The 24022-nt window shown below is 48.3% G+C and overlaps 11 protein-coding genes across 11 annotated transcripts; 5 read left to right on the top strand and 6 right to left on the bottom strand.

Moving 5' to 3' along the window:
- Positions 1–81: 81 nt before the first annotated feature.
- Positions 82–1358, bottom strand: F5891DRAFT_364945 (uncharacterized protein). Its single transcript, XM_041371553.1, has 5 exons — positions 897–1358; positions 679–842; positions 555–627; positions 416–503; positions 82–361 (listed from the first exon to the last, which is right to left on the bottom strand). Exons 1-5 carry the CDS (start codon positions 975–977, stop codon positions 222–224), a joined length of 546 nt encoding a protein of 181 aa, XP_041232849.1. The 5' UTR covers positions 978–1358; the 3' UTR covers positions 82–221.
- A 346-nt stretch (positions 1359–1704) lies between these two features.
- Positions 1705–3894, bottom strand: F5891DRAFT_1000879 (uncharacterized protein). The gene is made up of 5 exons (XM_041360134.1): positions 3502–3894; positions 2765–3450; positions 1951–2715; positions 1810–1900; positions 1705–1750 (listed from the first exon to the last, which is right to left on the bottom strand). The coding sequence occupies exons 1-5, from the start codon at positions 3743–3745 to the stop codon at positions 1740–1742; spliced, it is 1797 nt and encodes a 598-aa protein (XP_041232848.1). The 5' UTR covers positions 3746–3894; the 3' UTR covers positions 1705–1739.
- Positions 3895–4238: 344 nt separating this feature from the next.
- F5891DRAFT_1000873 (glutathione S-transferase) lies at positions 4239–5949 on the bottom strand. Its single transcript, XM_041360133.1, has 7 exons — positions 5313–5949; positions 5219–5249; positions 5116–5166; positions 4941–5061; positions 4829–4886; positions 4632–4774; positions 4239–4572 (listed from the first exon to the last, which is right to left on the bottom strand). The coding sequence occupies exons 1-6, from the start codon at positions 5505–5507 to the stop codon at positions 4715–4717; spliced, it is 516 nt and encodes a 171-aa protein (XP_041232847.1). The 5' UTR covers positions 5508–5949; the 3' UTR covers positions 4239–4572; positions 4632–4714.
- A 696-nt stretch (positions 5950–6645) lies between these two features.
- Positions 6646–7891, top strand: F5891DRAFT_940891 (uncharacterized protein; the record flags this gene model as incomplete). Its single annotated transcript, XM_041374307.1, has 4 exons — positions 6646–6819; positions 6881–7247; positions 7302–7445; positions 7494–7891. 4 exons carry the CDS (start codon positions 6646–6648, stop codon positions 7889–7891), a joined length of 1083 nt encoding a protein of 360 aa, XP_041232846.1.
- Positions 7892–7956: 65 nt separating this feature from the next.
- Positions 7957–8574, bottom strand: F5891DRAFT_364706 (4'-phosphopantetheinyl transferase superfamily). Its single transcript, XM_041371551.1, has 2 exons — positions 8244–8574; positions 7957–8182 (listed from the first exon to the last, which is right to left on the bottom strand). The coding sequence occupies exons 1-2, from the start codon at positions 8429–8431 to the stop codon at positions 7966–7968; spliced, it is 405 nt and encodes a 134-aa protein (XP_041232845.1). The 5' UTR covers positions 8432–8574; the 3' UTR covers positions 7957–7965.
- A 58-nt stretch (positions 8575–8632) lies between these two features.
- On the top strand, positions 8633–12472 carry F5891DRAFT_364554 (WD40-repeat-containing domain protein). The gene is made up of 16 exons (XM_041371550.1): positions 8633–8799; positions 8850–9014; positions 9064–9204; positions 9251–9383; positions 9432–9515; positions 9563–9627; positions 9676–9992; positions 10055–10495; positions 10551–10788; positions 10837–10900; positions 10957–11066; positions 11124–11361; positions 11422–11525; positions 11575–11690; positions 11738–11839; positions 11887–12472. Exons 2-16 carry the CDS (start codon positions 8883–8885, stop codon positions 12014–12016), a joined length of 2415 nt encoding a protein of 804 aa, XP_041232844.1. The 5' UTR covers positions 8633–8799; positions 8850–8882; the 3' UTR covers positions 12017–12472.
- Positions 12374–15630, bottom strand: F5891DRAFT_1181563 (uncharacterized protein; the record flags this gene model as incomplete). The annotated part of the gene is made up of 9 exons (XM_041366047.1): positions 12374–12409; positions 12463–12472; positions 12534–12644; positions 12705–12738; positions 12792–12951; positions 13005–13496; positions 13588–14107; positions 14160–14281; positions 14338–15630. 9 exons carry the CDS (start codon positions 15628–15630, stop codon positions 12374–12376), a joined length of 2778 nt encoding a protein of 925 aa, XP_041232843.1.
- Positions 15631–15861: 231 nt separating this feature from the next.
- On the bottom strand, positions 15862–17242 carry F5891DRAFT_364906 (uncharacterized protein). Its single transcript, XM_041371552.1, has 5 exons — positions 16929–17242; positions 16721–16873; positions 16422–16670; positions 16252–16370; positions 15862–16192 (listed from the first exon to the last, which is right to left on the bottom strand). The coding sequence occupies exons 1-5, from the start codon at positions 17001–17003 to the stop codon at positions 16093–16095; spliced, it is 696 nt and encodes a 231-aa protein (XP_041232842.1). The 5' UTR covers positions 17004–17242; the 3' UTR covers positions 15862–16092.
- A 78-nt stretch (positions 17243–17320) lies between these two features.
- Positions 17321–19276, top strand: F5891DRAFT_1125151 (YwlC protein; the record flags this gene model as incomplete). The annotated part of the gene is made up of 5 exons (XM_041363944.1): positions 17321–17377; positions 17434–17583; positions 17636–17707; positions 18136–18684; positions 18746–19276. 5 exons carry the CDS (start codon positions 17321–17323, stop codon positions 19274–19276), a joined length of 1359 nt encoding a protein of 452 aa, XP_041232841.1.
- Positions 19277–20014: 738 nt separating this feature from the next.
- On the top strand, positions 20015–21667 carry F5891DRAFT_364406 (uncharacterized protein). Its single transcript, XM_041371549.1, has 3 exons — positions 20015–20145; positions 20202–21112; positions 21169–21667. The coding sequence occupies exons 1-3, from the start codon at positions 20133–20135 to the stop codon at positions 21514–21516; spliced, it is 1272 nt and encodes a 423-aa protein (XP_041232840.1). The 5' UTR covers positions 20015–20132; the 3' UTR covers positions 21517–21667.
- Positions 21668–22086: 419 nt separating this feature from the next.
- On the top strand, positions 22087–23788 carry F5891DRAFT_1181559 (DEAD-domain-containing protein; the record flags this gene model as incomplete). The annotated part of the gene is made up of 7 exons (XM_041366046.1): positions 22087–22210; positions 22266–22389; positions 22440–22650; positions 22705–22895; positions 22949–23517; positions 23573–23661; positions 23714–23788. 7 exons carry the CDS (start codon positions 22087–22089, stop codon positions 23786–23788), a joined length of 1383 nt encoding a protein of 460 aa, XP_041232839.1.
- Positions 23789–24022: the final 234 nt, after the last annotated feature.

Here is a 24022-nt window from a genome sequence, read left to right as displayed (position 1 = left end):
AAACGAGAGTGGCAGGTAACAAATAATAGGTGTTACGATTAAGAGCATCTTTATATGTACAACAATCTATGCGGCTGTTCCTTTCTCTATGTAAATGTCCAAGCTGTAGACGGTATAGATGAATGTGGGTGTATGATAGCGACTTATCTGCACGTCCGTGTGAGCGATAAGGCCTAAGGCCCAGGAGTGATGCGGTAAAGCCTGCGCCTTGGAGCTGTGTGCTATGACACCTGAGACACCGCCTCACCATTTGGAGGTGATCTTTCCTTCAACACAGCCGGGGGCGGCGGCGGCTTCGGTTGTCTGAATGTATACAGTTCCATGCCGATAACAATTGATAGAACAAAAGCGCCCAGTGCAGCTATACCGTTGCTAAGAATCGGTGATTTGACGTAAACAAATGAGTAAAACGTACCAACAGCTTGACGCATGTTATTCCATTTTACCTCTTCCATGTTTGCGCGGAGGTCACTGAGCGTTATGATCGCCTTATTCAGGACTTCCTATTTTACCAAATTACCAAATTGTGCAACGGAGATGAATATCATCCGAACCTCAATTGCGATTGTCTGTTGTTTCAGCTGTGCCTTTGACTCATTCTTGCGAGTGTCAAGCTCCATTTGTATGCTAGCAATCGTGTGAGAAATACGATCGTCTGATTCGACGAATATGACACACTCATGTTTCAAGCTACCAAGGTCTTCTTTCATCTTGACATCCAAACGATCGACTTCTCGGCGCAACGCAGCTGTGGCAGAGCGTATTGTCGCGCTTTCATTACGAGATCTTGCGGTTTGCTCTGCGCGAAGCTCAGAAAGCGCTGCACGGAATAAATATGCTTGCTGTTCAGCATTTAAGTCAGTAAGCATGACAATTTGCGGACAGGTTTGGCGCACATTATCCAAATCTTTGACCGTGAGGCCTTCCCGCCTTACGCGATCTATTCTGTCCACGAGCAAAGCACGCGTGGCCCTCATCAGACTTCGCGCTGTGGGTGTGGGGAAGGACTTCTCGAGCGCGGCTACGAAGGCATGTGTGTGGAATGGAGGGACTGCATATGACTGTTGAGGATCTGGTTGGTAAGCGCATGCAGGTGGACCTGAAAGGGTCGTAGGAAGAGACAAAGCGTCCTCGGGTGGAGGCGAAGATGGCGTTGGGGGAGGATTGAGGTCGGAATACCCGTGTCCAGATCTTGGGTCTTTCGGATGAGAAAAGATATTGAGTCTGGGCCAGATGCTGAGATTGACTGTGACGACGAATCTACAGGGCTAGTGATGGGTTGCCCGGTCTGAGAGTTATAGTGCCTTTGTAATATAGTGGTACAGGAAGTTCCATTGAACTCTGGTATTGAGGATGGTAGCGACCGGTATATTCGGGGGATGACCTTTAGCATCCTTGCATTTGGTTGACAGAAAGCCGTAGATTTATATAAGTTAGTTATGGGTGTTCAGAACAAAGTATAGAGAGCAGATATGTTACCGTCACGTGTCACCGCGGGAGACCTACATACTTCGAGTTTTGTTTGTTGTGTCGTTTTGTATCGTTTTTGCGTCGTACCTTAGATCGTTACATCACAATGTCTCATTTTGCATCGTTTTTTTCGATCTTTCGAAGCTTCGCATCTTATCGCGCACACTGTGCATTTGCATCATAGCACTCTCGCGCAACGTGTGACGGTGCGACATGATATCATCATTGTATCTGAGTTCTACTAAGTACAAGTCAACTATATCTGAAAATCAAACGATAGCTTAATGATGAGAATAAGATAAGCCATCACAATGAAAATAGTCAGCAAAAGACACTCACTGTATTTTGGACCTCCACCCCCCTCGGGAACAGTCCATGTGATATCCTGTGTAGGAACCTTAATATCACATAACTTGCAGTGGATACAGTTCTGCAACGATCGATGTCAGACATAGTATGCGGTTCAAGAGTGAGATGCACCTGTGAGTTTATCACTAGTTTATGTCCATTCCACCCATCTGCTGCAGTCTCATCTTCAACATATTCATAAACGCCAGCAGGGCAAGCCCGTTGCAATAACCCAGCATACTCGCTCAAGTTGCGCTGCACGTGCAACTTTCGAAGGGCCGTGTTCTCATTGCCGTCCTTGCGCACACGGAGATGCACAGGCTGGTCTTCTGCATGGTTCGTGCCGGTTAAAGTCAACGAAGTCAGCAAATCTGTCGACAACGGGGGCTGCGAGGGAGGGTAGTTGATAGGGCGAAATCGATACGCGGGTTGAGTCCGCTGTGCATCCGTTAATCTTGCTCGATTGCGGAAAGTCCAGGGAGTGCGTCCCTTGAGAAGGAGAGAATCGACGCCAGAGTACATGATACCTCCCCAAATACCCAAGGGAGTGTGAAAACTTTCACGCAAGTTACGAACCTCGTTAAGGTCTGACCAAACCCAACTATTCTTCAGTGCAGTTTCATACTGTGACATATCTGCAGGTCCACTGCTAGACTCCTGAGATAGAGCAGCTGCAGCTGCTTCGGCAGCCAACATACCGCTCTTCATCGCATTATGGGTGCCCTTAATTTTTGCGACGTTGACGAAACCAGCCGAGCAACCAACCAGGGCACCACCGGGGAAGTAAAGCTGAGGCACAGATTGAAGGCCGCCTTCGTTGAGCGAGCGTCCACCATATGCTATCCTTGTGGAGTTACCAGACAGGAGCTCTGCGAAATATGGATGGTGTTTCATGCGCTTGGATGGGACATGAGAGGAACATATGCAACAATTAAAAAGAACACACCTGAAATTCTTTATAAGGACTCAGATATGGGTTGGCATAGTCGAGTCCGATTACAAGGCCTATGCTGACGAGCCCATCAGCCATGTGATAAACCCACCCACCGCCGTATGTCCTGAAGTCAAGGGGCCAGCCCATAGTATGAACAACTTCACCAGGTCGATATTGGGTTGGATCCACGCGCCAAACTTCTTTGAGGCCGATGCCATATGTTTGTGGATCGGAATTTCGGCGAAGATCAAATTTTTGAATGAGTTCCTTGGCGATGGAACCGTGCGCGCCTTCCGCGATAAGGGTAACCCTTGCACGAAACTCCATTCCAGGCTCAAAGGACTCCTTCATGCACCCTAGCCTGTCCAGACCCACTTCATTCGTCCTGATACCAGCAACGCTCCCATCGTCTGTGTAAACCACGCCTGCACCAGCGAACCCAGGGTAAACTTCGACACCTATTTCTTCCGCAATGTTCCCGAGCCACGCAGTGAAACGAGAGAGCGAGACGATGTAATTTCCGTGGTTCGACATTTGAGGGGGATGGGGTATAGGTATCGAGAGCGACTTTGTGAGGAACCGCATGCGAGAGGACGTTGCTGACTGCGTGAGTGGGTGGTCATCGCGGAGGGCCCAATCTGGCAAGAGCTCGTCGAGGGCTCGAGGCTCGATGACAGCTCCGGAGAGTGTATGGGAGCCTGGGGCGAGTTGCATTGACACAGGAAAGATTCACTGTTTGGAGTACGCACCTACTTCAGCACCCTTTTCCAGTACAACGACCCTTAATTCTTTTCCTAATTTCTGTTCCAACTGCTTTAGTCGAATCGCGGTACTAAGACCAGCAGGGCCAGCTCCGACAATGCAGACGTCCACATCCTCTGAGACACGTTCAACAGTAGACGGGTCAAACAACTGCCTGCTGATACGGGAGGATGAATGGAGAAGGCGATTGAGATTAGGTATCCTTGAACGAAGGACTGTGCGGGTCAGCATTCAGCACTATAAATAAACTCCTGCAAATTGATGTCCTGCGGTGACCGCACTAGTGATGGCAGCTCTCTCCTTTCCCGAACTTGAAGGTATGGAGCCAGTCACAATTCCACTCTCCAAATATGCAACAACTTTCTACGTGCATCCGCTGTCGTGAAAGCACTTGACAACGAGGTTGACTGTTTCACCAATGCCTCCCAGCTCACCCGCCGAATTCTCCGAGTCATTCCCTGTCTTACGGATTCCTTTCAGCTGCCCACAGTACATAATCAAATCATCATTATCGATATAAACTTCTTAGGTTGTTCGGGACTATATTCTGAACTTGAGTCTGCCTGTATGAACCGCTATAGAAAGGAAAGTGAAGACTCGTACGATTCTTGCAAACACTCCATCTTCGGGTTCCGAACTGTATGTTTGGTCGGGTCCCTCGGCGACAACCTCATCCGCGACCGCTACTTTCAATTCTCATCAAGTGGTGGGCTTCAAGGTTTGGAATAGAACTAGATGGAATCAACATCTTGTGGATGGCAAGGCGCCGTGTTCTTGTCTATTCTTTGAGCCACTTGGACCTATTTTCCCGTATCTCGACGCGATCACTCAGGAGAAGTTCCTTGTGTCCGATGCGACCATGGGGGCAAACTAGGTGATACTGCCATCCTTACAAGTGACGAGGATTATGATGCCGCATGAAGGTGGACAGCACCGTGCTTTTGTCGAGCACCAACTTAAACAGAGCATCGAATTACTTGGTTTCAAGTGGTTATCTACCTCGGGCTTTGTGTTACTTGAGCATTTCAATACGTGTTCGGATGACCCATAACGGTGGAGGTAAGTACCATGTTAATGTTAATGAAGAATTTTTCAACTGAGCCAGGACGACGACGAAAGACTAAATTTGGTTCAAGTGCGCAAATACTGTACAGGGGAGAATTGACGGTTTGGCTAGAGCGAGACAGGCTCGAGAGTACTCTAAGGGACAGCTATTCCAGCTTTCACAGTTTCTCTCTCCAGAAGCCGATCAAGCCAAGCCTTGAAACCAACAATTTAGTATATTCCACCACCAAATGACGATGACTGTACTACCTTCAGGTTCGGGAAAGCATCTAAGGTCTCGACACCTGCGTGCTTGTGAAGCCTCACCCTATTTCGCAAATCATTATCAAAGCAAAATATTCATCCGGATAAAAATGCGAACCATGTCATGACATTCACATCAGCAACACTGAGCTTCCCAGCTCCTGGACCCACGAGGTAGTCACGGCCTTGAAGACCGATATCGAGCACACCATAAAGACGAACGACCTCATCCCCATAGCCTGACGCATGACGTTAGAACTATAGAAACTAAATGAGGTCGAACAAGTACACACGTTTCTTGCCGTAAGGCACATCTTCAGGGGCATAGTGTCGGAAGTGGTGCGCTGTAACATTCGGCTGTTATGCGAGAAAAGTATATGACTGACCACAGCTTACATTGACCTTGCATAGGACCGACTCCTCCGTGCTGGTTTGTACGGTTATGAGCGTGCATCTCCAGTTATATCACCTAGAGAATCTAAACACGTACAGCAAAGAAGATCCATTGCAACATCTGACTCTCCTCATCGCTGCCGCTCTCAAACTTGAACTTCCCTTCCTTGTCGTACTTCTGCACGAGGTACAACAAAATCGCTGCACTCTCGAAGACGGGGAATCCGTTCGGGTGGGCAACAGTGGTATTGGAGCGGTCAATGAGAACAGGGATACGTCCGTTTGGGTTCATTGCGATGAACCATGGCTCTTTTTGGACATTCGCGGTCAGGTTGATCTTCTCGACACTGTGAAGGGCCTATGAATAACGGCCGGAGGACATGACGGAAGACCTACTCGTAGTCAATGTTCCCGTAGGCCGCCTTGAGCTCTTCGAGCAGGATAGACACTTTGTGGCCATTGGGGGTAGCTGCAGTGTAGAGAACTAGAGGCTTTGACATGTCGAATTGTTACTTGGAAGGAGTCTAGTGGAGGGAAGAATCACTGTGTATTTAACCCAAACTACCTTATACATGATTCGTCACGCGTCATGTTCAGCTGGCATGCTCCCATCAGGTCCAAAATTAACCACTTGCGCGATTAGGCTTGCTAAGCACCGGGCTTACGAATATGCTTCGATGAATTTCCAATATGCTTAGAAAGGCTGGCGAATGTATAAGCAGCATGGCTCGAAGTAGTGATTGATTCGACGGTGGCTCAGTGCTACGACGACAAGTGTGATCGACACAACACCTATTGACCGCAGACCCTCAGTGGATACACTAGGAAATTTATTCGTTGAGGGGGATATAATGATAGGGAAGAAGATACGCACTCGGAACGACATTGATTCGCGAGTATCCGAGTCGCCATCGTGATATGATAACTTGGAAGCCATCCATCACGTCACGATTCTGCAGGGGGTGCAGGAGTCTTCTGCTGTCTCAGCTTCTCAGCATCCATTCCCACCGTATTACCTCGAAACCGAGTCCTCATATCCAACTTTTGCGTATCAGAGCATGTTCATGTGTTTAGTAGTCACTTACCATATTGCGTTTGCATTCGAAAGTGGACTTCCTGAGTAGCTGACATTGCTCCGGCAATTCATTACTATGTTGCTTGAGACACTCCGAAGGAAGATGTCCTTGCTTTTGGACGCAGTCGGAATTGAGAAGGACATTCCTTGAGTGCTCTGAGGATAGCGTCACAGGAGGAGGACATGACCGATGTAATAGAGTCCGTTGGCGCACTCGAAGTTAATTTCCGCTATAAATCTAAACCCGACTTGCTGTCGTGCAGCGTCTAAGTGTTGTGATGAGAGCTCAGCGCTCAGGACTTGATGGTTCAGGAAAGCAGGTTGCAATCATGCGTAAACTTCTCATGCTCTCTTGATGCCTATACCACCATCACTCCGTGCGCTTTTAAGAACAATTCCGACACTAGCGCCTGTATCTAATCGCGCAGTTCTTTCTGTTTCTGGTTCACAAGCAACTGAGTTCCTCAATGGGCTACTAGCGTGTAGTGTGCAGGGCAAACAGACATATGGGGCGTTCTTACACGCTCAGGTGCGACCCAGCTTCGAGTGTCTGGCAGTATGTAATGTAACCATGCAGTTTCTGGTCGTAGGGACGCGTCTTGTATGACACCTTCCTATATAACTCCCCGACACCATCACTTTCATCTACTGGGCCGACATATCTCATAGAATATGACCCTACTCCATCCGAGGCACCTACCCTCATGAGCCTTCTCAAACGCTACGTCCTCCGCGCAAAGGTGCGCATACGGGACGTGTCGGAGGAGTGGGATGTTTGGGCCGCATGGGGGTCAGAAAGAACAAAAGAAACCAGGGAGTGGAATTGGGCACGGAGCGGCGCTGTCGAGCCAGTCTGGCGGACTAACGAATGGCCATGGGGAACTGAGAATGGTACCATACTTGATCGACGTGCTCCAGGGATGGGCAAGCGGATGCTCGTTCGCAAAGGCGAAACACGTGAGTTTGTCTTTGGGGTGTTTCTTGCATTGAGCTGGAATTGATATTGTGCAGCTGCCGATGCGTCTACACATGAATTGGCTGGTAAGGATGCATATTTGCTCCATCGCATCATGCACGGTGTTCCCGAGGGTAGCGTGGATATTCAACCCATGCATGCATTTCCTATTGAATCAAACTTAGACGCGATGGGTGGACGTATGTTCTTTTTTTGTTTAATCTGATACTTATACTGACATGCGCTAGTGGATTTCCGGAAGGGATGCTATGTCGGTCAAGAGTTGACAGTGCGCACATATCACACGGGCGCAGTGCGGAAACGTATACTCCCAATTCACATTTCCTCTCCGACGTCATTGCCACCATACATGTCGATTAAACCGTCCCTTCCATCCACTACAGACGACGCCGCGGTTAAAACACCCCGCTTGCGCGGGTCATCCACGCTCCTTTCCTCGATAGCCGCTCCAGGTATAGGATCAAGCGTTGGCTTGGCCTTGGTGCGACTAGAACATTTGCGTCCCGATATAGCGTTGGTTGCTGAGGAAAGGGGGGAACAGTCGTGGAAGGTGGAGCCTTTGTGGGCAGATTGGTGGCCCGAGCAGCCTCCTGACGAAGTACATGATTTGAACAGCCTAGTATAATTAGGATCATAGATTGGATTCTTTGTATCGTCTCGGACTAGACACACCACTCTTGAAGGATAATAGACGTCAAATCACGTCGACTCTGCAATAACCTGTGCGTAGACATAATCTCCGTCGTGGCTCACTGAAACATGCAATTTATTCGCTGGTCCGACATCATTGCGTACGGGACGGTAAACAAGTGTTGGTTTTACGCCAGTGGTTCCATTGAATGACAAGTATGTCACCTCCTTCCAGGTAGGGCGGATGGGATACAACGCTTTGTACGCAGCTTCTTTCACCGCCCATCTAGACCCCATGACAGGTTGCATGAATGTCTGGCAAGATGTAAGATAAGGAAAAGACTTACCGCACACCCAAAAACTGTGCAATCCTTTTGATATCATCTTCTCCATGCTGTTCTGCGAGCAACTGGAATGTTCGTAATTCCTGGGAGCTTAAAATTCTCGTGGCAAATGCTTCGGATCTCCTTCGACCCAACAGACTGATGAGACGAGGAAGGTGCAAAATATCGATACCGATGCCGAGGATTGGCATGTGAATGGGTTTTAAATGAAGTTTTTAGGAAAGGTGTGTCGGTTAAGCAACTGGGCAGATATAATAGACTCGGGAGATGTACAGCCGGTTCCTTCTTGTGAGCAAACTGCACCAGAGTGGTTTATAAGTGCTGTCGTGCAACAGAGCGACGATTATTGGTGCAACACACTTATGTATGCCATGCGCATGAAGAGGACATAGATGAATGTGACAAAGTGAGCAAGTATGCCGGACCCAAATGTGTGACTTGACTTCAACCTCGAGCCTTGTACCGTCCGTGTCAGAGTCAACGATCACCAAACGTTAAGGACAGTTGACTCAACGTAACTGCAGAACGCGTATCAACACGAGCGCAGTCCGAGATCAGTGTATGACCATTCTACGCATTTTGAAAAATATTGACTAATTCGTGTTTTAGACTTTTGTAGCCTGCGATCTGCGCCGTGCGGCGATGTCCAAGCCATCCATCAGCACGGCATATATTTCAGCATCTACCAATCGCTTCAACCATGCTGCAGATGCCTCCACCTCTTCCCTGATTGCCTATGGATCAGGTAGATTAATCGCGTTGTGGAATACTCAGGTGAGTATATTGCCATCGCTTTTATAACGTGCCTAACATCTCATCGGAGGACCCTGATGGCAGAGGTGTCCTCCAGACGCTGCCTGGTCACGATGGCTTAGTGACCTGTGTTCGTTTTGTGGCGTCCGACGCATTTGCTAGTACGGACGACAAGGGGACCATTCGCTACTGGAGATTATTTGGGACAGAGGTATGTTAATCCGCCTTGTGTGCCAACGTCCCCACAATGTTCGTAGTGGAGGACTACCGCGATCGTGCGAGCACACCAACAAGCCATCTCTGTACTTCGCGAATTCGACAAATTCCTACTTACTGGAAGTTCAGACTCTTCCATCAAAATATGGGAGGTGCAACGTGGTGAGGTTGACGGTAAATTTCGTATTTCATTTGCGCAGTGAATCAGGCTAATTGTAACAGATGAGGTGAAGGAGTTTCAAACCATATCGCTTCAAGGATGGTATCCTTTATCAATAGCAATCGCATCTCTACCATCGTCTGAAGGTGAGAGACTCAAACTTCTCGACGACGAGGCACTTACCTTGCCGAAGCGATAATACTTGCCATTGGGGGAACCGATCGTAAAGTGCATATCTGGACACGTTCTGACGGACCAGTGGGTTTCACATATTTCAGCTAGGTATCAAGTGCTCATTTCTTCAAGTTTATTCGTTCAGTCACCCTATCAGGACATGAAGACTGGATACGTGCGCTGGCGTTCCGAGCTCCATCCACACCAAATGATCCCATCGTTCTCGCTTCAGGGTCACAGGATGGAACCATCCGACTTTGGAATGTGGAGTCCTTCACTAAGATGCAGGCCCAGTCACAAATTCATACAGAAAAATCGGGAGACGATCTCAGTGACGATCTCCTGGACGCATTTGAGGCTTCATTAGGAGACTTAAGTGCAGACGCAGAGGAGGGTGGCAGACAAATTTCACTTAAACGGCATATTCTTACTGTCAAATCGAATTCCGGGTGCGTTGAATCTGTAGTGAAAATTGTTGGATCGAGTTTATGACCGGGTTTATGTTGGGCAGGACGCAACAGTACTCTGTCACATTCGATGCTCTCCTGATTGGCCACGAGGCAGGAGTTACGTCGCTTTCTTGGTCTCCTTCGAATACGTCATTGCTCTCTACATCAACAGACTCCTCTCTCATCATATGGGCTCCTAGCTCGATCGTCTCAACTGCATATTCATCGTCAACCTCGTCCATTTGGATCAATATACAACGCTTCGGTGATGTGGGAGGTCAGCGTCTCGGTGGCTTTACTGGAGGGCTTTGGTCAAATGATGGTGCCGAAGCCATGGCATGGGGTTGGAGTGGAGGCTGGCGACGGTGGCGCCGCATTACAAGTGATAGTCACGGAAGAACAGTTGGCGAAGAGTGGGAAGAGGTTGGTGCGATCAGCGGACACAGTGGTGCAATAAAAGACCTCGACTGGAGCCCCAAAGGAGACTATCTGGTATCTGTGGGGTAAGGGTCGTTTACTATCAACGCTATATTCTAGATACTAACTGCGCACCTTTAGTCTGGACCAGACGACGCGCATTCATGGCGCTATTACATCCTCTACCTTCGAACAGAGCATTTGGCATGAGCTGTCACGCCCTCAGGTACATGGCTATGACTTAATGGGCGTAGCATGGCTCGGCCCGTGGACCTTTGCAAGCGTTGCCGATGAGAAGGTCGCACGAGTATTCGAAGCTCCACGGAATTTCGTCGAGGAGGTCCGAGTACTTGGAGTAAAGGATCTGGCCCAGAGCGAGGTAAGGACCACTCCTTGTTATATTTCAGGGCTTCTGAGAAAAAAAAAGGGGGATAGACCTGCAACGGCTAGTGTGCCTCCTCTCGGACTCTCGAACAAGGCTGTTAGCGATGGTGTGTCATATGATATGCGTGATATTTGCTGTTTGACAGACTGTCTTCTATTCAAGCACCTTCAGAATTGGATGGTAACAGACCTTGCAGGCGTCCTTTTGAAGGAGAGCTAGCTTCCATCACCCTCTGGCCTGAAGTGGAAAAAGTTTTTGGGCATGGATATGAGGTCAGCCAATCTGTGATTCTTGTGTGAAATGCGATTGATGCAATTCCATCGACCTAGTCGATCACGATCTCAGCTTCTAATTCACTCGACCTTCTTGCAACTGCCTGTCGTGCAACTTCCCCGCAGCATGCCGTTATTCGCGTGTCCACCACAGCCGGCTACCAGCCTTTCGGTGCCCCTCTCGAGGGCCATAGCCTGACAGTCACCCGTATAGCATTCAGCCCGCCAAACGATAGATACGTCCTCACCGTAAGTCGGGATCGAACGTGGAGGCTATTTGAGAAGAAAGAAAATGGTACGAGGTTATATGCCTTCACGTAACAAAATGACGACCGACCATCCTGCTGCTTACTAGGTTATATGCCCATTGCTGCAGATAAATCGCACGGAAGAATCATCTGGGATTGCGCATGGAGCTGTGAAGGGGACCTTTTTGCCACCGCATCTCGTGATAAGACTGTAAGTGTTTCTGATTTTGAAGAAAGATTCTTGATCGACCGTCCATCAGGTAAAGATATGGAAGCAGGACTCAGACTCTGCTCGATGGGGAGCAATTACGACAATTAAATTTGAGGAAGCAGCGACCGCTGTCGCATTTTGTTCTGCTGGTGCTGATGCGCCCGAGTAAGTAAAACCCTTCTGTATCTCGTCTCAATCACAACTCTCTCCAGACGCTGGCTTGCGGTTGGTTTAGAGACAGGAGAGATAAAGGTCTATTCAAGCTTGATGTCCACACCAGATCAGTGGACCTTAGTGTTGATAATCGACTCAAAGTAAGTCTTTATCGTAACTTGCAAGAGATTTGCTCATGAGTTTAAAGTTTGGCACACGTTGATCAAATCAATCGTTTGGCGTGGAGAGCAACTGACAACCCATCGAGGAAGCAGCTGGCGTCCTGCAGCGATGATGGTACACTGAAAGTACTGATTGTCCAGTTTGAAGTAGACTAAAGTACGTTGGTAGACACGCTAAACTCCACAGTAACAAAATGACATAAAGAGAATTGACATAAAACACAGTAAGCCGATTCACGAGGCAAACGTAGTGAAGACAGGAAGGAAAGACTGCTATACAGTGGTCAGTGTCGAGAAGACTGGATACCAAGTAGTGGTGGAAACAGTGTCAGTACGGAAACATCTGAGTTGATATCGCTAAAGGGGTGCCAAATATATGGGTATAAAACAGATTAGTGCCATGGCTGGGCACCTGCCTGGGTAAGTGATACGTTAGCAAAGTATAAGAACACATCGGAAAGTGACTGAATCAAGGCCTGAGAAAATAGAGATACATGAACGCCAAGTGCGTGTTTAGATGACATCGCGAAGGCTCAGTGGGACTTCAGGCTGTGGAAAGTTAGATACAGTTTGTGGTGTATGATTTCAACAGGAAAACGCACGCATTTAATTCTGGATTGGAAGAAAATCGTCAATCGTCAGTACTAGGCTTTTTTTAAAAAAAAGTGCGTACTTGTAAAAACATTCAATAGAGCGAAGCATTTCAACATCACCCCCAGTCGCAGTGACAAAGTTCACTACAACACCAGCTCGTGCATAATTGGAAGCAATGGCTGGAGCAACGCTGTAATAGAGATGAAATAGGGATGAGCGCGTGTTTGACACAGGTAATGGGTTGGCCTACCGATGCGCGTACTCCTCTACAGCTTTAGGAAGGTCTAACAAAAAAGTTCGAACATCAACTCAGACCACAGCATGGCCAGTTACTTACCATAGTTGATGATCAGAGGGACGTGAGACACTTCTGGGGTCTTCACCTGCACATCATTCACAACCAACACTTTCGTCACAGGCTCTCTCATCATAACTGAAGCTGAACTTTTGAACTTGTTCAGCGCTGCCAGCTTTGTGCCTGCGTTCATGTCACCGTGCTAGAAGAAAACCGTTTGAGCATCGAGAGAGAGAGAATGCTTCTGGTACTGACAAGAGGTACAGCTTCAAGCCCGCGGCTGGCAAGCTTGTGGATAACTGATTCCAAAGATGTCATGCCACCAACATGCACAATCGCCTGGCTGACCTCGACGTCATCAAATATATCTGCCAACGCGTCAAGTTTCCACTCGCGAGCTTGAGCACTTTCAGCACTAGATGCCCCGCGGCCCGAACCAATGATGCCGTGTCCACCACCCGGTGCAGCAGGATTACTTGTGTCTGTTCGAACACCAGCGGTGAAAGCAAGATAAAGGTAAAATTGCCTAAGACCACGAGACCCTTGAGCGGACTCGGTGCTGGTAACATTTCCATCACGGCGGACTAGAACGCGCACAGGCTCCTTGAGTTGGATAGCCGTAGCTAGATTGAGCACATCCTGCGGCACAGTATTGGAAAACAGTGCAGTCTGTCGTTCAATAATGTTCGACGAGCCGGTAGTATGCTCATTCGAAGGAGGCTGGAGAAATCGCAGAGAACCTGCGTCCTGTGTTAGAAGTCGATAAGGCGGGGTGGCTGTTTGCATCAAAGGAATTGAATAGTTGTTGAGGTGGGGCAGAAGCAGAATTTGGCGTGACATTTCCAACAGGTCGAGACCTTGGCGGAGGAAGAAGCTTCACTATGTTGAAGACAAACTCGTGTAAGTTGCGGGCAATCAGTTGATCAACCTCGTCAAGAACAAGGAAGCGGACTTCAGATCCGACGAGACCTCCGGAGGCAGTGAAAAGGGCATGTAACTTCTGTGGGGTCCCACAAATGATGTGGGGCATGTTCTGCTGCAGAAGGCGTAGCTCCTGGCTAAGGTCACTAGGCGATGTGGATGTGCCAACGCCTAGCGCAGATCTAATGCCAATCGGACCCCCGAGGTCACGAATCATACGCTGAGCCTGGGTAGCTTGGTCGACCGTGGTAGATATCATGATTACTAGAGGTCCCCTGGTAAGGGGGCGTCCGGCGGTATTTATCACAGCTACCTGAATAGCGGGTATCACATATGCCGCAATCCGCTCTTGAGTGGGTGGAGCTTGCGCAATGATGTCTGCACCTCGCAGAAGAAATGGAAGTGCGCGTTGCTGAATTTTGTTAGGAGGGCCAATGCTACGAACATCAAGTTTAACAGAAGAACTGATTCCGATGGATTACCACTAACCCAAATTTGCTGAGAGAACGAAGTAAATCTGGCGCAAGATTCAACTGTTCCCACTTGGAAACCATGGGACCGCTGTCACGACTTGAGCTACCAGATAGCTCATTGCCCTGTGCATCAATCATCTAGCAATCAAACAGGTTAGTTGATTTAGTGTCGCTAGGGAGACTGAACTACGCACGCCTACAGATTCACGCCGTATGATGCCCCCAGTTACAGAACGACGCTTATCCCGAGGAGGTTCAAGTCGTCCCAAATTGCCGTGAGTCTCGGTCCGCATGGGAAGATCAAGCGTTCCCGCAGACCAAGTGCGCATTGGGGGATTAGGTGCGCGTGGTGACGGTCGCATATCTGGTCTGTTCGGTATACCATGACCAAGGGCAGCGGGGTTAGACCCCATGCCATGGGGAAAGGCTTGGTTCGAGGCCATGTCCTGCATCTGTGGGGTAGATCGTCCCATCTGGGCAGGAAGAAGGCCTGTGGTAGCATTTTGAATATGCTGCTGTGTTTGAAGAGCCAGCAATTGCCCAACGGAAGTGGTCAACGTGTTCAGGCGTTGAGATATCTGTGTAATATCATCCGCAGGAGGCGATTGATTTGGTGCAATGTTTGCACTAAATGAAGCCCGCGCGATATTGACTGCGGGTGTCGACATGCCAGAAGCAGGTGCGAAAGGATCCTTGAATTCAGGCTGAGCGCTATTGAAAGAGGTGGCACTGCTAAGGGTCCTCTCAATGAGGATGTTGACTTTGCGGTGTATGTCGCTGATATCGCGCTGGATTTCGCGCGTGTTATACTCGCAACGCTGAAGCCGGTCTAATAGGTCACGTATGATTGGAGAAGCTTTGAGTTGTGCCTCCAGATTATGATGAAAATCGGTACTGGAGGCAAGTTGACTGCCGGAGTCCAAAGATGAGACCGGAGACGATGAGGGGAATGGTCCACTGATGTTGAATGATGAAGAGCGTAATGAGTTGTTCATAATGTTGACCGGAGGTGTTACATTGCGATTCCGAGATTGTTGCACAAGAGCCGAGATAAATGGAGACGAATCGCCCAGGGTGTACATGCTTTCGTCATGGGTATTTGGATTGGGGGTATCATCTGCTTCTGGTAGAGACTCTAAGCTGCCAACCTTACTCATGTCTCGCGCACGAAACGCATGCTGCCTCTCAGACTCAACCTGATGGAGATATGGAGGCCTATCCCCGTGTGGGGGCAAAAGCTGGAAGCGGGCGTCTGGGAGACTATCGGGCGCTCCAGTGTGCTCCAGTAATCGGGGTGGACTTGGGGACGACTTCAAAGACCTGCGATCAGCGGAACAGGCTGATTGAGAGGACACAGACGCTCCATCCTGTTCCCGAAGTGTGGGAACCCCAAATACGAACCCAGTGGCCCCATCCTCTTCATTGTTTCGCATATTGCCAGGGAAGAAGGGCGTCGAAGTGGGATTCAGAGTTGCGCCTCTCGCCATGGCAGTGACTAGCTCCAACGAACGGTGAACAAACGAAGGGCAGCACTTAGAGCGTAATAAGGCTTTCAGTTTGGCACTAGAAGCAGTAAGTTGATCTCACCTTAGGATCTGAAGAAATGACTTTTCAGACCGATTCCATGCAGGCAGTGTAAATGAGAATGTCAAGAAAAATACCTGCGACTGGCCTGTTGACGCAGTAGCAGGTACTCGATTGAAGGCACAGAGGCGTTGCCAAAGGCCCAAAGCTTTATAAAGCTCACAAATTTAAATCCGGCCGAAGGCGTGGTAATTGAAGCTTAAGCTTGTTCATTTACTAGTACTATGCAATGTGTCAATGCTTCCAGAAGCCTTACATCCAGGGCATCTCATCGCCCACCATAGTACACGTTGTGTATGGACATGTTGGGTATACGGCATAAATAAAGAATGGGGACATTATTGAAACAAAGGTACAAGGGAGAGTCAAAAGAGGGGCAAAGGGAAAGAAAAACCAAAAATCTTCCCGCGCGGGTGTTTATCTCCGCGAGTTTCTAATAAAATGGTAGGTTCGAGATCCAGAGCCCTATGTAGGTCAACGGTCGAATCAGCAATGAACACATAAGTCAACAACGGTTGTCATACCTCATTGCGCTTTGTCGAGCACGCCTCGCATCAGTGAAGCCGTTGCGAGCTCGGTATGCTTCAAGACGTTGCTGCACCTTTTCTATCACTTCTGGAAGATCAGCGGGGCTGCGAGTGACCTAAATTACAGTTTTGAGTTGCACTCTGAAATGAAGATTCAAGTGACATACCACAAGCTCCGTGGATTCATCACCTATTTGAAGACGAGACCCATTGAGATTCAAAGCTTTATTGGCAGCTGATGCATCAATCAACGTGATCATGGCGTACTGCCTAACAGAATGTTGTGCAATATAGGCTGGATCCGGGCGGCCAGTCGTCATTGCCAGACCACCGCTGCAGCGAATCTCGACAGAGAGAATTTCGCCACAGCGACTGAAGTACTCTTCGATACTGTCTTCGTCGACTGTTTTAGGAAGCTTGCATCGAGGTCAGGTTCCATATCGTAATAGTTTTCACGGTGCCTTACATTGCCAACAAATACATGCATAGGATCACGTCGTCGCTGTTTGACATGCCTCTTGATAGCATGGGAAACACGTTGGTTCTTTTTTTGAGCTCGTGCAGGATTGGTACGCGTCGGTTTGGTGTCATTTTTCCGCGAGCTCGTTACTTTTTTTGACTACGGCAGAAACTTGAGTGACCTGGTTAAGAGGAAAACACGCTACGTCACTAACCTTGGGGATAGATTTGGTTTCTACGTTGTGAGTAGGAGAGTCGTCAGAGTTTATGCTATGGCAGTGGTAAACCATGATGATCAGTTAATCGTGAATGAACCTAGTAGGGTCTCGAAGTTTGTGAGTTGAGCTGGCGGATAAATATCAGATTGAGCAGCCTTTTAAAATATCGAGCAGTGGAAGAGAGTCTAAACAAGTTAATTTCCACAGCATTATAGACGGGAACTTGTGTCAGTGGCTTGAATCAATGTACAATGAGATCTGCAGAGAACTTGAACTTGTGGATGAATTGTAAAAATGATAGTGGGCTGATTGATCGTCCAAAAAAGGAAATCAGATTTGATGTCATCGCAATTTGTGAACGCTTGAAGCGAAACGTTTACTTGTACCCAATGGTTGCACATCACACACACGTCTATCGAAAGGTAGTCCGAGAGATAGCCAAAGCGGTACATTGCCAGTCTTTTCATTTGTGTTGCTTGTATTGACTTTCAGTGACCCTCAGACTGTCAAACCTCGGTTAGCTCGGAACAAAGACATTGCTTCAAACTTCCGAGCCCTGTTCGCACAGAGTGGACGACCCGAGGATACGCAACGTTTTCATCACGATATGCAGAATGCCTTGACTTTCCTGCGATCTCAGCGAGAATATAAGGCGAGCATTCTGGTTTCACGCAAGGTATTACACATCAACTGACTTATGCTAGGCTTTGTTGGAGAGATATAACCCATTAATCGACCTAACAGCGGAGGAACGGATCGAAGCGACTGCACGACGAGTTGGACTGAACATGCCCAAGACCCATGTACCTGATTCTCGGGACACGTAGTGACAGAGTTACCAGATGCATTCGAATGTAACCGGTCAATCTCTGTTTACCAAGAGTAGTGACTCGATAAAAGGGATATCAGGCGTAGTATATCATGATGCCCGAGGATACCAGGTCATTTTAGATGTCTATACTATGGCGCGCAGTGAGACTAACTTAAAAGTTGTATTTAATATACTATTGATTACCCGATCGGATCCCGGACTCATCATGCAACTGACTCGGTCTGGGTTTCGACAATCCTACTAATGAATGTTTTGAAAAGGTACCTCAACTTTTTGCGACAAAGGTGTTCGCAACCACAAGGCACGATGGCGGCGGCGACACAGGTGCTCGCATGCGATTCTACATCCATCGTCTTTTCTTTAGACGACCAGGTAGCGGTCAGCTCATCTGAAACCCTCACAGCCTTGCATACCGCAGCATCCTGCCTCAAAGATCTCTCCCCAGTCGCTTTTCCTACTGAAACCGTTTATGGGCTGGGTGCTATCGCTTTAAACGCGACAGCAGCCCTTAAGATATTCTCCACCAAAGGCCGGCCGGCTGACAATCCTCTCATCGTACATGTGTCCTCGCGGCGTATGCTACAAACCTTGCTTCCACAAAATTATACGCTTTCACCTTCTTACGAATTGCTCATAGAGCATTTTTGGCCTGGACCCCTCACGCTACTTTTCCCCTGCGACCATAGCCTGATACCCGACATCATTACCGCTGGCCAGCCAACTGTCGCAATCAGAATACCATCACATCCGGTAGCACGAGCACTCATTGCTGTTACCGATGCACCGCTCGCAGCTCCAAGCGCCAACTCCTCCGGAAAACCTAGTCCTACCCGTGCAGAGCACGTGTTGAATGACTTGAATGGCAAAATTACAATCATTCTAGACGGTGGCCCATGTGAAGTTGGTCTAGAAAGTACGGTCGTAGATGGTCTACATGAAGACGGAAATATCCGCATCCTGCGACCTGGCGGAATTACAGTAGGAGGACATTAAACGAGTGCTCGTCAATGGCTTCTCCGATACCGATACACCAATACCCCAAATCCTCGTCCATCGTCGTGATTTTCGTGACGACGCATTGGAACAGGCACCCACTACACCTGGCATGAAATATCGCCATTATTCCCCCTCAGTGCCAGTGACGCTGATGCACATGTCCGAAGTTCCCCTTGGAATAGAACCTCTTAGCCCATCCGCTTTTCTAGAGGATCTCAAGCGTTCAATGCCACATTCTCCTAACGCTCTCCGCGTGGGGTTATTGATGCCTTCGGATTCTATTTTGATGAAATCTCTCATCAGCGATACGACCATTCAGTGGCGTGAATTTCCTTTTGGGCTGGTTTCGGAGCCAGCAATTATTGCAAGGCGGCTATTTGATGGACTGTTGACATTGGAAAGGGAGGGGGTGGACTTAATCTTAGTGGAAGAAGTTCCAGAAGAAAATGAGGGCCTGGCAATCATGAACCGGATCAAGAAAGCAGCTGGGAGTTCGCAATGGATCGCTATTCCCTAGAAATCGCACGTAGGTGTTACTATCTCTGTCATGCACCTTTTGCTTACAGCCTGCTGCAGGAATGTGGCTGCGTTTACATTGCTTATAATTTTAATGAAACTAGAGATATAATCACAAGGCCGGGCAGCGCGTTTCATCATCCATCAATCGACATCACAAGCATGACTTGTGACCTTATCTCAATTGACATGCACCATGCGGTAACGCCGACGATAATTGGTTGGCCTGTAAACCTGTACCCGGAACTCAAATTAATGATATTGATAGAAGCAGTACACAGAAACAGATGTTGTCAATGTTCACGGGAGGAGATCGGCGACACATGCTGCGGTATTTCTGGTACTAAATGTCGTCGTTGTCAATACGGTGTCATTTCCCGCAGAGAGCGGACCATCGTCGCTCGCACGCCACTCTTATCTTGCCACGCTTTTGTAGCTTCGTGCCTCGTGCCATATCTTGTCTACACGAGGACTTTCAGGTTTTCGGTGAGCCAGACTGCATTACTTATGACTCCGAAGACATGGCTCGCTGGGCAACGTGCTTTACAACGTGCTCTCGCGCGCTTCCGATTGCTCTGTGTCGGTCACGTGATATCAGCCTCGCGCCTTCTTTCAAACTGATTGACCCCAATGTTCTTTTGCTCTTCACATTCTTCCCTTTGTATACTTATGCCGCCCTTCAGGTGAGCTCACGAAGCCTGACGAAGATCCACGTAGTGGGACTATCTCCAGCTCCCTTTATTGCGCTGAGCGTACGCATATAAGAGTGGTCATAATCCTTGACCTCATAATGTTCATTACTCTCAACTGGTGTTGAGATCCCTTTTACAGTCCAAAAGCAAGGTTTTTTTAATACAATGGATTATGACGGTCAGTCTTTCCTTGGGTAGTCGCCGGGCCGGGCCGAGCTGACTTTACTTTGCCAGTTTCTAACAGCAGGCACATGATCAACTCTTATCCTGTCCATTTGGGCCCTGGTCCTTTGAACTATCCACAGCACTTTGTATTTTCCCAGTCCCCCGTTTTCAGTGATATCTCCCTTCCTTTGGATGATTTGTGTCGTTCCCAATCAGCACCTCCGTGCCTGGAGCAAGGAAATAATTTATTCAACTCACCCCTCTCCATCCCTCAGCTATTTTCTAATTGCGACGTGTTCTCATTGGCTGCTTCGACACATGGTGGGGTTCATTCTTCGTCAAAGGAACATATCCCTCGCCCACCGAACGCATTCATGCTCTACCGTTCACACATGCTCAAGAGCCGGGGAAATGCTGACCCTGAGAAGCGTCAGCAGAATCTCAGCCGCATCGCAGGGCAGCTTTGGAGAGCTATGAGCAAAGAAGACAGAGCTGTGTGGCATAAGAAGGCAGCGGAAGTCCAAGCTGCACACTGTGCGAAATATCCTGGCTACAAATTCAAGCCCAACCGCAAGAGCGCTAAGTCGGCCAAGACTTTTCAAAGCGGCGCTTACTACTCGAAGCCTACTGAACAAGTCTGTGCGGAGTCATCCATAGGCCCAGTGCGACGTGTTCGCTCGTCCAGGGTCCGCCCTCAGGGTGTTACGCGTGATGCTCTCCTCGGTGCATTAAAAAAGCAGTTTCCATCAGCTTTCTCATCCCCTACTGGGCTCTCCCCTTTACATTTTCCACCTTTCCTTCCAACCTTTTCTTTACCAGAGGCAATGTGTGTTAACGAGCAGCCGAACGCCACTCTGTCCCTTCCTCAGTCTCAGTGCACGAATGCGCTTGGCTTGGAATTGAGTTCATCACAGCCATTGCAGCCTACTACGCCAAGATCAGGACTAGCTGAAATGCTCTCCGGTTTAGATCTTGACGCCGTACGTTCTGATGCTCCTCTATATTGATCTCATCTGATCTTCATCTCGACAATTAGACGCCAACTGCAACAACCTTCCAACGGAACGGCGACATATCCGAGTCTGATGCTTCTATGTCCCAAGATGACATATTCCTTGGAATGGAACAACTGCGTCTTCCCCACAATTCAATGGATTATGATGTAAATGGTCTGTCTCCACTACTTCACGGATCGATGGACGGATATCAGTCGTCAGGCCAATCCTTTTCGTGTTCGGACGCTTTCAGCGGGGCTCCAACATGCACCTCCGATTCAATGTTCTCCGACTTTATGTGTGATTTCTCAATGCCACTTGACCACGAAAGGGATGAATGGAGCAACACCTCGTGGATGCTTAACATGGACAAGAACTCAAATATTTAGAGGGTTTGCAAACACTCATTTTTTCCCCTCCCATTTTTTTTCAAGCATTCATATAGCCATTATCGTCACGTCCCTTCTTTGTAGCTTAACACTAATCGCTGTATTCGTAGTATGCCACGTTCGATGTATCAATAGAACTTTTTCTCAATTCTGACGCTCGATTCGATCCAACCGGGGTCTTGACTCGTCATGATCGTCGTTTGTTCTACCGTTAGTATAGCAACGATGGGATCACCCACTGTCCCACCCTCCACTGGCAGGACCTAGTACTTTCTGTTTCGTTATCACTTTCCGTCCCTGGGTTGGTGGCACAGGGTAGCACCGATTGCTTCCATATGAAGTGTCTATTCCTCTCACTCCACTCCGAATTTTGTCCACGACTATTATGAGAACAAACTCGGCTGGGTTGCTGGACCCTCTGGTGTTGCCGCGCCCGTTTACTAGTACCACACCGGTAGTACTAAATATACCGAAAGCTAATTAATTAGTGAGCACGTGACCGTCATCTTATTCTAGGCTGCCATAGGCTATACTCTCGCTTGTCCCCCCCAAAATCCTCAGCTGGTCATAATGCACCCCACAGGATCATTTACTGATGTGGGCGTGGCGCCTCCTCTCAATGCTGCTCTTGCTCGTATGTCTATACGAGCCCCAACAGAGATCCAAGTTGCCTGTATTCCTCCCCTTCTCGAAGGTTTGTCTTGCAACAATCAGTATAGATGTCGAACTAATCAGTAATCTGCTTCTAGGGAGAGATTGCATAGGAAACGCAAAGACAGGTTCTGGGAAGACTATAGCATTTGCAATCCCAATCCTGCAGAAGTTATCTGAGGATCCATATGGCATATTCGCGCTAGTACTGACACCCACGAGGTCCGCTTACTCATTTATTGATGTTGCGTCGCATTATGACATCCTACTAGGGAACTGGCATTTCAGATATCCGAACAATTTGCAGTGCTTGGTGCTGCAATAGGCGTCCGAACGTCTGTCGTTGTCGGTGGCATGGATATGATGACACAAGCTTTAGAACTGGGTGGCCTTCCCCATGTTGTAGTAGCCACGCCCGGGCGTATCGTTGACCACCTGCGGAGTAGCAACGGCGAATGGAATTTGTCTCGTGTGAAGTTCCTTGTCAGTGAAAATTTTATGCGAGTTTCTGCTGGCACTCATGTCGAACCGAGTCAGGTATTAGATGAAGCGGATCGTCTCCTTACATCGACTTTTTCCCCCGAACTCAAATTTTTGTTTGAGACTCTGCCAAGCGATCGGCAAACCTGTCTTTTTACTGCTACCCTGACAGAAGCAATTGAGTCCTTGATTGAAGCCCCGCCGAGGTCTGGAAAGTTGAAACCTTTTGTGCATAGAACGTTATCAACGTAAGATGTACATTTGGACGGCAGGACGTGGTTCTGATCTTTTTTCAATACAGTGTCGAAACAGTCGCGACGTTAAAGCAACATTACGTTCTGGTTCCTTCGCACGTGCGCGAGCCGTATCTCTATCATTTACTTTGTAACCCTCCAGAAAGTATCGCATCACTCCGGAGGGTAACCCCAGAGCCAATAAAACCGGGAAAATCCAGAGGAAAAACGAGAACATCGCAAAAACCCGGTCCAGATGAGGATATACCCATACAACCACCACCTACCATCATATTCTGCACGAAGCCTCGGACTGCTGCTTATATTACCCATCTACTTCAGACGTTGTCTATTCGCAGCACCGCGCTGCATTCAAGATTGACACAACGGGAACGGTTGACGTCATTGTCACTTTTTCGGTCATCTTTTATCCCAGTTCTTGTATCGACAGATGTTGGCGCCCGTGGTTTGGACATTGAAGACGTGGCAATGGTCATCAACTGGGACCTACCAAATGAGCCGGAAGAATACACTCACCGAGTCGGAAGAACTGCACGTGCTGGTAAAGGTGGTGTTGCTATTAGTTTTGTGACCGAAAAGGATGAGGAGCGTGTATCACGAATAGAAGCACGAATCGGTACGTTATTCGACCCTTGGTACGCAGTGATAGAGTTGGCTCATAACTGCATCAGGGATGCAATTAGAGGCTATGACCATGCCAGAAAACATGGTTTTAGAAAAATTGAATGCCGTATCCACAGCGAAAAGGCTAGCAAATATGGTGCGCATGTTAAAGATAACACACCTCTTGTTTCTTACATGAACTTATCTAGGAATTACATGATTCAAATTTTGGCCAACGAGAAGAAATACATAAACTGAAGTCTAGGAGAAAAGCCGAGGCATGATCAATTTATGTATTTCCCCCCCGATGATGATCGGCTGGTAGCTGATAGCGGGTTCATTTCTCGGCCAAAGTTTGGGAGTTGTTGCTTGCTTGGGTCCGTAATGATCTGGTTTCTTCTGGAAACATGCAGGGATCGGAAGCACCCGAATATTAGCTCCTATCGATTCCGTGCTAAACGGCTCGAATACTGCGGAGTAGAATGTCAGGGCGATACCGCTGGAATTGTATTTGCAAA

Source organism: Suillus fuscotomentosus, assembly GCF_016647785.1.
Source record: "Suillus fuscotomentosus strain FC203 chromosome Unknown F5891scaffold_3, whole genome shotgun sequence".
Lineage (NCBI taxonomy): Eukaryota > Fungi > Basidiomycota > Agaricomycetes > Boletales > Suillaceae > Suillus > Suillus fuscotomentosus.
Note: the sequence above shows the minus strand (reverse complement) of the source record. Positions and strands in the feature narration are given on the sequence as shown.